This window comes from Aethalodelphis obliquidens, unplaced genomic scaffold, assembly GCF_003676395.1.
Source record: "Aethalodelphis obliquidens isolate GAN/ISIS:26980383/991018 unplaced genomic scaffold, ASM367639v1 scaffold37, whole genome shotgun sequence".
NCBI classification, from domain to species: Eukaryota; Metazoa; Chordata; class Mammalia; order Artiodactyla; family Delphinidae; genus Aethalodelphis; species Aethalodelphis obliquidens.
Window position 1 is genome coordinate 11798777 of NW_020837981.1, and position 12447 is coordinate 11811223.

The following is a 12447-nucleotide window of genomic DNA, read 5'->3' on the forward strand; positions in this document are numbered from 1 at the left end:
GGTGTTTTTCTTGCTCATTTTCCTAAATTTGCAGTGAAGTATCAAGTGGAAAAACTAACCATGGTATAATATTAAATAAAATTTCCTTTAAGCTGCAATGTAATTTCATCAAGTTGGACTTCCAAAAAAGTACAAATTTGCAAATTTTATTTTCTGTTTCTACTAATATGGTACATTATAACACTTCTGAAGATCACAACTTTGTTTTGTTTGGTTTTTTAAATTAATTAATTAATTAATTAGTTTGCACCAGGTCTTAGTTCCGGTAAGCAGCTCCTTAGTTGTGGTGTGTGGGCTCCTTAGTTGCAGCTCACAGGCTCCTTAGTTGTGGCTTGCAGGCTCCTTAGTTGTGGCTCACCAGCTCCTTAGTTGTGGCATGCAAACTCTTAGTTGAAGCATGCATGTGGGATCTAGTTCCCTGACCAGGGATTGAACCTGGGCCCCCGGCATTGGGAGTGTGGAGTCTTATCCACTGTGCCACGAGGGAAGTCCTGCCTTATGTTTTTTAGTTCACCTCTAGTTTAAAACATCAATTTGTTTAATAGATATTAACTATTTAATGTTTATTTAATATCTACTTAACATAATAACCATTATGTTAAGTACTAGGGATGTGATAATGAATAACACTGCTTTTGCCCTTAGGATACTTATCTTATGATATGGTATGATGAATGCCTAGATGCAGATAACTTAGGATACTGTGGGAGCACATAGGAGAAAACTTAATTTTGGACTTGAGAAGAGAGAGGCATAAAGTAAGACTTCCTGGAATACAGGATATTTTTTAAAATTGAGATGTAATGGACAAGGAATTAGCTAGGAAATTGGGGGAGGGGGGGAAATAGTGGGCATGAGAAAAATATTCCAAACAGAACATATATATAGGCCAGAGAGGAGAGAGCATTTTATATCCGATATCTAACAAGTAGTTTGTTCAAGGGGTGAGTGCATGAACAGTGGGAGGGAGTTGGTTTTGTGAGAGTAGTGAGAGATGAGGCTAGATAGGTAAGCAGAAGCCATCTGATGAACTTTGTAAGTCATGTGGAGGAGTTTGAAGTGTTCTGAGTGCAATGAGAAGCTATTGAAAAGTTTTAAACAGGGAGGTTATATGATTTTCATTTTAGAAATATTCTGGCTGCAGAATGGATTCAGATCTGGGGGTAGGGACAAAGAAATCAGGGAGGAGGCTGTTGTAAAAATTAAGTAAGAGGTGATAGTGGTAGCTTAGGTTATTTCCAGTTTTTTGCAGGACCAAGGTTCAACAGACATCTTTATGTCTTCTTCTGTCTATTACACACATAAAAGAGTTTCTCTTGGATATAAGCTCAAACTTTACTAGATGTGGCCAGATTGTTCTCCAGAGCAGATGTACCAATTAATACTCTCACCCGCAATGTATGGGAGTTCCCATTTCTTCATACCCTTGCCAACACTTGGCTTTGTCAGATTTAAAATTATAGCAGTTGAGGTGTGAAGCGATAGGGATGAGGGTAGGGGGAAGGATGATTTGTTTTTTTTAATTGCCCTCCCCCCAAAATCAGAGAAATGCTTATTTCAGTGGATTTATATTGATGCCATGTAACTCCTTGATTAATTTTGTCTGTTTCTTTCTCCTTTTTGGGCCTACCTTTTGAAATGCTTTCTTGATATTTTAATATAAAATCTGATAAGTTAAATGGATTTTAGCATTAATGATGCCTTTACAGTTCATATAGACTGTTCCTTTAGTTTCAGGTTGTTCCTAACCCTGATTTGTTGAGTAGATTTTTAGCTTCCGGAGATAGTACACTTTTGGTGGGGGGGCGGTGAAGTAGAAAAGAATAGCTTTATTGCTTTGCCAGGCAAAGGGGGGGTATCACAGCGGGCTAATGCCCTCAAAACTGTGTGTCCCCTACACTTTTCTTTTTGGATAGAAAATGTCTTATATATAAAATTTGATTTACTTCAGGTGGAAGTTGAAGGTTCTTCTTGGTCATTTGCGTCACTATCTTGGTTAGCTGATAAGGTTAACTACACCAAGCAGTAGATTCTCTGCACATCTCTGGAGTGCACTCAGCTATGAGTGTACCATAGTGCCTCTGATGCAAGACGTCAACTTCCCAAGTGTATGCATTTTAAACATATTTGTCCCTTACAAATCAAGTTTTTGTCCACTAAATGTTCCTATAAATAATAGTGTAAGAATTTTTAAATTAAATCTCCCAGTTTATGGATGAGCCACAAAAAACGTATTTCTAAGTAAATTTTCCTATACTATTTTATTTCCTATTCCTATTTTCCTATATTATAGTTTATATTGTGATAATAAATTAAAAGGACTCTTTTTGGTGTTAGTTTTAACTGTAAATTTGGGTTACTACATTCGGTTTGACGGGCTAACATCAGTCATCCGTGCCACTTCCTTTGAACCAAAGGAATTTGCAGCTTATTCTTTTTTCTCATCAAATTCTATTTGTGCTTTGCATGAAAGTTTTTTATAGTCTTTTTCTGCCAACATCACTTTCCTTATCTCATTTTCTTTGTCTTCTTGTCCATTTACTTTTTCTTTTCATGTTCTCTATTTTGGAAGCAGCCTTCCCTTTCAAATGCTACATCACTTCATTTTCATTTTCTTCTTTAATACAATTCCTAGGCATTTTGCCTTTGATAATTGTGAATAGATCAATAGGTAAGATAACCAGAGATACTTTAACTACCAAGGCAGAATAGCTAAAGATACTCTACTATCCCCATTGTGCTTTCAGATAATGTTGCCAGGATATCAGGTCATGTAAAAAATATTTCTGGTGCTCTCTACGGGTATTAATGGCATACTCTCCTCTTGTGCCTTTTGTATGTCCCTGAGAAAAAACATTCTTAATTACTGCTTTGTAAGCTCATCTTAGAACTGTATTCCAGTTCTCATAACTGAAAAATAATAGGAGAGTCAAAATTCAGTATGTTTCTTTTGTTTCTGAAATTGTGTCATGTTAAACTATTAATAAGTTAGTTTCTTGGTATCCTTTTCTAGATTAGAGTGTGGAGTAGAGAGTTAGTAACTGTCAAAGTATGGATCTTCATCTTCATTTTAGTAGTACACTGATAATCAGTTACTATCCATAAGTGACTAACAGTAGGCAAAAAAAAAAAATAGTGAATGGAGGTAGTTGTATGATTTGAATATTTAATTGTATTGGTCCATGTGATCCTCCAGTGCATACATCTCCATGCTAGGACTGTGCTTGGTACTAGAATGTAACTGGTCATATCCTCAGACTAGGGCATGCTATGCCCTAGACAGTGAATGTCTGATCACTAGCAAAATGTGCCCATGATTTTATTTCCTCTTTTTTTTTTTTTTTTTTTTGCGGTATGCGGGCCTCTCACTGTTGTGGCCTCTCCCGTTGTGGAGCAGAGGCTCCGGATGCGCAGGCTCAGCGGCCATGGCTCACGGGCCCAGCCGCTCCGCGGCATGTGGGATCTTCCCGGACCAGGGCACAAACCTGTGTCCCCTGCATTGGCAGGCGGACTCTCAACCACTGCGCCACCAGGGAAGCCCTTTATTTCCTCTTAATTTATTTCTCATGAACTCCTTTTCTGCTAGCACTTAAAAAAAAAAAGTTGACACCATTGGATAGGTTATAGCTAAGTCTGGTTTTAGCCAATTTACTGCCTTGTTGAAGTATAGTCAATCAAAAGTTATTAAGGAAAACACCATTGTATTCCTTTTTCTACCAGTTTCCTTTGTGATGTTATCAGACATATCAGACATACGTTTCTTTTGGTTAAATACCTAGAAGTGAATTCTCTGGGTTGCATGGTAGGTATATATTTAATTTTGAAGAAACCACCAAATTGTTGTACCATTTTATACTCTGGTCATCAGTGTATGAGAGTTTCAGTTCCTTCACATACTTGCAAACACTTGTGACTAAGTCCTCCAACTATGTTCTTTGTTAAAATTGCTTTGGCTATTCTAAATTCTTTGGATTTCCATATAAATCTTAGGATCAGCTTGTCAGTTTCTACAAAAATGCCTGTAGGAAATTTTATTAGGGTTGTTTTGAATCTTGGGGAGAATTTGGGCAGCACTGTCATTTTAAAAAGATAATTTTCTAATCCATGAACATGCTATCTCTGTTTATTTAGGTCAGAAAACTTGGTATAGGAGATAAGATATTTTGACATTAACACTAAACCACTGTGAGTCTCACATTTATTGTTTGAACGTTGGTATCAAAAGTTGGAAAAAATTTTCTTTTTCTTTCTCCCCTCCTCCTTTTCCTCCTCCTCCTTCTTCTACATCTTTCTCACTGAAAGCAAATTTATCACAGGCTCAGTTTTTAATTCATATCCTATCTTTGTCCTCTTCTGTTGTTCAAAAACTTTATATTGTTTTGGTTTCTGTTATATTTAGAAATGTGTTGACAAATGAAACATGATGACACATTGTCCAATAGAGGAACATGAAACTGTAACTAGCATAGTGGGCAGTATCCATTTTGAGGTCTGACATAATACCTTTTTCATTGGATTGCCATGAGAATCAAATGAGCTAAAAGCCTGTGAGAACTAAAACTGCAAAATGCTGTTATTAATGTTTTATTTAAAAGAGGTACCCAAATAAACTTTTTAAAAATTGAGACATAATTGACATATAGCATTGTATTAGTTTTGGGTGTACAACATGACGCAGATATGTACGTATTGTGAGATGATCACCACAAGATGTTTAGTTAACATCCACCATCACACATAGTTACAAAAAAATTTTTTCTTATGATGAGGACTTTTAAGATCTACTCTTCCAGCAACTTTTAAATATAGAATACAGTATTATTAACCATAGTCACCACGCTATACATTACATCCCCAGGACTTATTTATCATATAACTGGGAGTTTGTACCTTTTGACCACCTTCACCATTTCTCTCATATTAGTTTTAGTCATGCAGAACTTTTTATCTTCTTTCAAAGTCCAAACTATACTAATAAGGTCCACTGACAGAAGTCTCACTTTCATTTCTGTACTCCTCAACCTGTTCCTTTCTTCTTCCTATATGTAACTACCACTTTATTAGCTTTTTCATTTCCACTGTTTCTTTTTGAAAATATAAGCAAATGTATATATATTCCTATTTCCTTTCAACATCAGCACAGAAGGCAGCATGGTATAAATACTTCCTGTACTTTGGCATTTTAATTTATTGATATGTTCTAGATAGTATTTCATATCCTATATAGAAATCCTCCTCATTTCTTTTTACAGCTGCATGTTACTCTGTTTTGTGGAGTTACCATAGTTTATTTAACTGGGCACCTATTGATGGACATCTGGTTTGTTTGCAGTCTTTTGCTTTTATAAAAATAATACTTCCATTAACCTTGTGCATATATTATTTTGTTTTTTTGCTAAGTGATCTTTGGGATATTTTTTCTAGAAGTGATGCCATTGAATCAAAGAGGAAATACATAGGAAATTTTGCTAACATTGTCCCAGTTTCCCCCCATAATGGTTCTGTCATTTTGTATTTCTAGCAGCAATATATGAGAGTGCCTATTTCCCCACAGCATCACAAAAAATTTCAAACTTTGAGATTTTTGCCAATCTGATGGCTCACTTTTCTTTAAATGTATACCAATTTCTTTGGTTATCTTTTTTTTTTTTTTTGGTACCTCAGACTTCTCTTTTGGAATTGTTTTCTTCCTCCTTGTAACAAATCCTTAAGAAGACCTTGCATGTACTTTGTTTGGCTTATTATTCTCTCTGCTTCCTGAATCTGAAGTTTCATATATTCTAATGCTAGAATATTGTCCACCAATATTTCTTTAAATAGTGCCTTTTCCACATTCTGTTGTCTTCTTCTGACACATGCTGTTGTCTTCTGTCTTCTTATTTTTTCTTCCTTGTCTTTTAACTAGAACTTCATATGTATTCCTCCTCTCTGCTGCATCCTGGGTAGTTTATCCCATGGTAATTTATTCAGTTCTCACTTCTTGGTTTATTATTCTCTTTTTTTTGTTGTGTCTAACTTGCTGTTTAACCTGACCAGTATGTCTTTATTTCATTGATAATATTTTTAATTTCTGGAAGTTCTATTTCTTCCCCCCACTCAAATCTGCCTGGTCTTTTTTAGGGTATCTTACATGTTCATATTTTCTATTTTTTAAAAAATTCTTTAAACATTTTAATCATAGTTGTTTTGTATTCTTAATCTGATAACACCAACATCTGAAGACTGTCTAATACTGGTTTTTAATAGTTTTTGCTAATTTTGCTCATAGTGGCTTGTTTGATCATGTGCTTTGTGATTTTGGATTGTATGCATTTCTTCAGATTGTGTGTTGGAATATTGCAAAACCTGAGGTGAGGGTGCATTTTGCAGAGTATAAATGTTGCTTCTGCCAGTTGTCCTATTGCATTACCAACCTACGACTACTTTAAGTTAAATTCTTGGCTTTAGTTTTCCAGACCATGGAGATAGCATATGTTTGAAATGAAAAGCTCCCTGAAAGCGTGCCTGTGGAGTTCTAAGGGATTGTTTTTCACCTACCTGCAGTGAAGACTGAGAAAAACAAGTTCTTTTGTTGTTTCTCTTTGCCAGCTGACAGTTTTTTTTCTAGTTCATTCTCCCATTCAAGATGTAGTTCTTCAAGGGTCTGCTTTGTCACTTTGCATGGGCCTGAGGCTTTATCTCCTGTCCCTTTCTTGGTGGTTAAAAATCAAGCTTCTAGTATTCTGATCTAGTGACTGCCTCCAGAGGAGATGCAGCTTCATCCTCTGCTTACCTCTCTAGGTTTCAAGTTCCTTTTTGGTTTTGGCCCTAAGAAATTTGCTTAATTCCTGTGAACTTGGCCATAGTACAAATGGATAATTGTTACATTTAATTCAGCATTTCTAGGTAGAGTCGACCCTTGAACAATGCTGGGGTTAGGGGTGCTGACCCCCCTGAGCAGTTGAAAATCTGCGTGTCTATTTTGACTCTCCCAGAACTTAACTACCAATAGACTACTGCTGACTGGAAGGCTTACTGATAATTTAAACAGTTGATTAACACATATTTTGTATGTTACATGTATTATATACTGTATTTTTACAATAAAGTAAGCTAGAGAAAAGAAAATGTTATTAATAAAATCATAAGGAAGAAAAAATACATTTACAGTACATACATGTATTTATTGAAAAAAATCCACGTATAAGTGGACTCATGCAGTTCAAACCCTTGTTGTTCAGGGGTCAACTGTGTTTTATATCAGAAGCAATTCCCTCCCCACCACCCCAGAATATGTGGTCCAGATGTAATTTTCTCTCTGTTGCTTACTTAACATGGTATACACAAAAAACATAAAATACTCAGGCTCTTAAAGTCTCCACTTAACTCACCTGATTTACTGTTTACAAAAATGCAGTGTTATATGGTTGCTATCATTCAGAGTATATTTTTTACATTTATTTCTTTCTATAGTTCTTTCTCTATTTTTCCTTATTCTTATGAAAGTAACGGTAATTGTACAGTATTTGAAACAAATAGTCAATAATAAAAAGACAAGTAACCAAATTTTTAAATGGGCAAAAGGATTTGAATAGACATTTTTCCAAAGATGATATACAGATGCCCAATAAACATGTGAAAAGATGCTCAACATCATTTAGGGAAATAAAATTTAAAAACCACGATGAAATACTACATCATACCCACAATGGCTATAATAAAGGTGGACAATAACAAGTACTGGTGAGGATGTAGAGAAATCAGAACCCTCATACGTTGCTGGTAGGATTGTAAAAAGGTGCAGCCACTTTAGAAAACAGTTTGGCGGTTTCTGAAAATGTTAAGCATAGAGTTGACATAAGACCCAGCAATTCCACTGATACATATACTCAAGAGTAATGAAAAAATGTGTCCACAGAAAAACTTGTACATGAATGTTCACAGTAGCATTATTAATAAAAGCCAAAAAAGTGGAAACAACTCAAATGTCCATCAACTGATAAGCAAAATGTAGTCTATCCCAATGGACTAGTATTTGGCAATAAAAAGAACCTTGAAAACATTATGCTGAGTGAAGGAGTCCAGTCACAGAAGACCATATGTTGTGTGATTCCATTTATGTGAGATAGCCAGAATAGGCAAACCTACAGATACAGAAAGTAGATTAGTGGTGTGTAGGGATAGGGCAGGAAAGGGGAGATGATGGGTAGTGACTGCTTAAGGTTACAGAGTTTCTTTTTGGGGTGATGAAAATGATCTAAAATTAGATTATGGTGATGGTTGTACAACTCTGTGAATATACTAAAAATTATTGGATTCTTTAACTGGGTGAACTTTATGGTATGTAAATTACATACCATTAGTGCTTTTGAAAAGGGTTACTGTAGGGGAAGGGAAGAGGGGAAAGAATCAATTGACAGGTTTGTCTCTCTTCCTGTCCATTTATCCCTTGCCCAGATTGTTGGTTAAGAGTTAGATATATCTCATATGGTGATTCCCGCTGTGTTGGAAAATTGCATGCTTCAACTTAATTGATGCTTCATTTTGGTATGATGGCTGATAATTGAAGTCTCGGGTTCTATAGGTCCTACGTTACCTATTAGCTGTGTGATCCTTGCCATGTTTCACTACCTTGTAGATTGTTCCTTTGTTTATAAACTTAGGATAATTCCTGCTTTTCCTACCTCAGAAGGTTGTTGTGAGGTTCAAATGAGAGGGAGATAGTACTTTGAAAGCTGTGTTGTCCTAAATAAGTATATAATAGTATTAAGATTCCTAAAGTTCTCTGTATTTTGTTTCCATAGGAGTAAAACACAAATCATTTCTAACAGTTGAGGACTGTTTTGAGTTGGGCAAAGTGGCCTACACAGAAGCAGATTATTACCATACAGAACTGTGGATGGAACAAGCACTAAGACAGCTGGATGAAGGCGAGGTTTCTACAATTGATAAAGTCTCTGTTCTAGATTATTTGAGCTATGCAGTGTACCAGCAGGGAGACCTAGATAAAGCACTTTTGCTCACAAAGAAGCTTCTTGAACTAGGTATGTTAATTTGGCCTAATTCAAGGTTAAACATGTATTGGTGGATATATAGATATACTAATTATAATTATGTGTGACTGTATATATTTGTCATATAGCTTTGGTACTTTTTATTTGTCGTAAGTCAGGAGCTCATCTGTCAGACATACTTTATCTTTCTGTTTATCCTCTAAATAAATGGCAACTGGTCTTTCTCACCTAATAGTACTACAACAGTAGCTGTGTTTCTCTGCTCTGTACTCTTCAGGAATTTCAAAATTGGACCTAACCTAGCTAACTCAGTCAAAAATATTTGTTTACCCTGTTGCATATTAAATATTGACTCGTGTTCTTTGAAGGAAGTTTTTGGTTTATTGCATTTCATATTCAGAAATAGTGATTTGAAATGTCAACCTAAATAAAAAGGTAAAATGAGGCAAACTCAAAATTGTCAAAAACATGAGTTTAGTAATAGCAGAGGAATTGCATTCAGGACCTGCAAAATGTAGGAAGCTACAGGTGAGTCCATTGAGGGATTGGGGTAGGCTGTGTTTATGGGCAGGGAATGTAAAGAGGGGAAAGTTCAGTTAGAGTCTGTTCAAATCAAAAACAAATGGGGACTAGCGTTGAACATTCCCTAAGCAGATAAAACCAGTCCAGTCATACAAACAAGCTCAATTCAGCTTACTTTTTTTTTTTTTTTTTGATGGTACGCGGGCCTCTCACCGCTGTGGCCTCTCCCGTCGCGGAGCACAGGCTCCGGACGCGCAGGCTCAGCAGCCATGGCTCACGGGCATATGGGATCTTCCCGGACCGGGGCACGAACCCGTGTCCCCTGCATTGGCAGGCGGACTCTCAACCACTGCGCCACCAGGGAAGCCCTCAGCTTACTTTTTAACACCAGCTCAACTTGGGTGATTTATTGTTCATGCCCCTGGAAACCATAAGCAACATTTCCTAAGATTGATATGAGGCAACCCTTGACCAATTCCCTGTAATTTAAGAAAATTCCAATATTATCAGTTTTCTGAAAATCAGGCATTTATGGGAAATCAGTCTCTCAGTCCTTAAGTTTTGTGGTCCTGAGGGCACATGCATGAGATTTTCCATTTTATATCCTCTGGTTGAAATTCTTTCATAGAAATAAATAGACTGGAAGTATATTTGATTGTCATATTCAAATGTTAGGAAAATATGATATCTTATGAAGATTTTACCACTAGTGTTTTGAACAGAGATATAGTATTTCTGTAAGTATGAGCCAGGGGCCACATGCATCAGAATTACTTGGATACTTGTTAGAAATGAAAATTCCTTGATCTCCATACCAGACCTACTAGCTCAGAATCTGTGGTGGAGTTGTATGCTAAAAAAATTCATGTGGTCTTTGGTGTATAACGAAGCTTTAAAACTTAAAAAAAATTCTTTTTATGAATAGGTAAATATGTGTATATTAGGAGAGTTGAACAGTTCAAAAACATTGGTCATCTGAAAATAAGCTTTATTTATTTATTTATTTATTTTTGCGGTACGCGGGCCTCTCACTGCTGTGGCCTCTCCCGTTGCGGAGCACAGGCTCTGGAAGCGCATGCTCAGCGGCCACGGCTCACGGGCCTAGCTGCTCCACGGCATGTGGGATCTTCCCGGACCGAGGCACGAACCCGTGTCCCCTGCATCGGCAGGCGGACTCTCAACCACTGCGCCCAGGGAAGCCCTGAAAATAAGCTTTTGATAATTAGGTTATTTCTTAGTTGAGTGAATTAATAAATTGAGATATTAATTCAATTACCCTTTTTTCCCCAGTATTTTTTAGTGATATTTTTCCTCCTGACTTAAAAAATACTTCATTCATTGTAGAAAAAAATACAGAATAGTCATCACTCAGAGCCAGTCACTCAGAGATACCCACCAATTTTTTTTGTTTCCTCGTAGTATACCCCCTCCCCTCTTTTCCCTTTCTTTTACAAAAGTAGACTCATATTGTGTGTATCACAACATATATTATGAGCAGTTTCTCAAAGACGAAGTATTTTACAAATCTAAGGCTAGATTTTTTAAACACTTCAATTAATGTCACAAGTGAAATTTCTGTGTTCTGTTCTGTCTTTTTCATTTGTGTGTGTCTGGTGGTTTGGATTTTTTTTCTCCTGGATGGGTGGAGTAGTCCTCCTTTCCCCTACTAAAAGATAGCTAACAATTATGACTAGCAATTCCAAGGCAGTTAGTGGATTCTGGCTTATTTGAAAATTATATTTTTAGTTTCTCTTTTCCATCTCACTTAGAATTTTGGGACGGAAGTCCACTCAGCCCTCAGAAGTAGACTGTGTTCTGCGTTTATAATGTGTCTGCGGTAAAGGTTGCTTTTGAACTGTATACCTTGTCTTCCTCATGGTCATTACATTTCAATCTCAGAAAAATCTTTTCCATTGCTTCAAATAAGTGTAATAAGTAATACTTTAAAATTCATTTGACATCAAAGCTGATTAGTAAATTCTCACATGGAACATTCTCAAAGTAGAAGCGGTAATTGCTACTTTGAAATAAATGGCTGATTCCATCTCCGGAACTCTTTTTGTAGAGGGTGAATATATGTCTTGATGTGCTTTGGGCAGTACAGGTTTATACCTATTGTTTTGGTATACTAATTTTCATTAGTGCCTCCTTTCACTCTCAAAAGCATCCTGGTTTGGAAGGTAAATTTATATATTCCTCAATTTGTATATTGTTGTATTCTGATGCTTGAACAACTGTAAGCTTACTCATGGACATGCTTTCTTTCTTTTCTAATAGATCCTGAACATCAGAGAGCTAATGGTAACTTAAAATATTTTGAGTATATAATGGCTAAAGAAAAAGATGCCAATAAGTCTGCTTCAGATGACCAATCTGATCAGAAAACCACACCGAAGAAAAAAGGGGTTGCTGCGGATTACCTACCAGAGAGACAGAAGTACGAAATGCTGTGCCGTGGGGAGGGTATCAAAATGGTAAAGTGGAAAAGCCAATTGTGTGTGTGTGGAAGTGGATGTGTGTGCGTGTTTGTACATAGTTCTAGAGAGATTCAGAATTCTTTTATTTTTAAAATTTGTGATAAAAATCAGAATTATTGATAAAGTATTACAGTATGCCACATCACTTTATTATAGGTGTCACACTTAATATGCTCCAACCCTTAGTAAAATAGCTTTAAAACAAAACTTGTGAATCATATACCATTACAGTGCGTTTTTGGTAATTATTACCCTTTTCATAGATTAAAACAGGCTTTTTAAGGTGAAGAATCAGATTTTTTTTTTTTTTTTTTTTTTTTTGCGGTATACTGGCCTCTCACCGTTGTGGCCTCTCCCGTTGCGGAGCACAGGCTCCGGACACGCAGGCTCAGCGGCCATGGCTCACGGGCCCAGCCGCTCCGCGGGACATGGGATCTTCCCAGACCGGGACACGA

General features: G+C 36.6%; 1 protein-coding gene across 5 annotated transcripts in view; it reads left to right on the plus strand.

Moving 5' to 3' along the window:
• Positions 1-12447, plus strand: part of P4HA1 (prolyl 4-hydroxylase subunit alpha 1) — a 92925-nt gene that overhangs the window by 42230 nt on the left and 38248 nt on the right. For 4 of the 5 annotated variants that reach the window (XM_027129924.1, XM_027129923.1, XM_027129925.1 and 1 more), the window contains exons 6-7: positions 8784-9023; positions 11793-11989. In XM_027129924.1, coding sequence (XP_026985725.1) covers positions 8784-9023; positions 11793-11989 — 437 coding nt within the window. The remainder of the gene's footprint in view (positions 1-8783; positions 9024-11792; positions 11990-12447) is intronic. The other variant, XM_027129927.1, reaches the window with a different exon arrangement.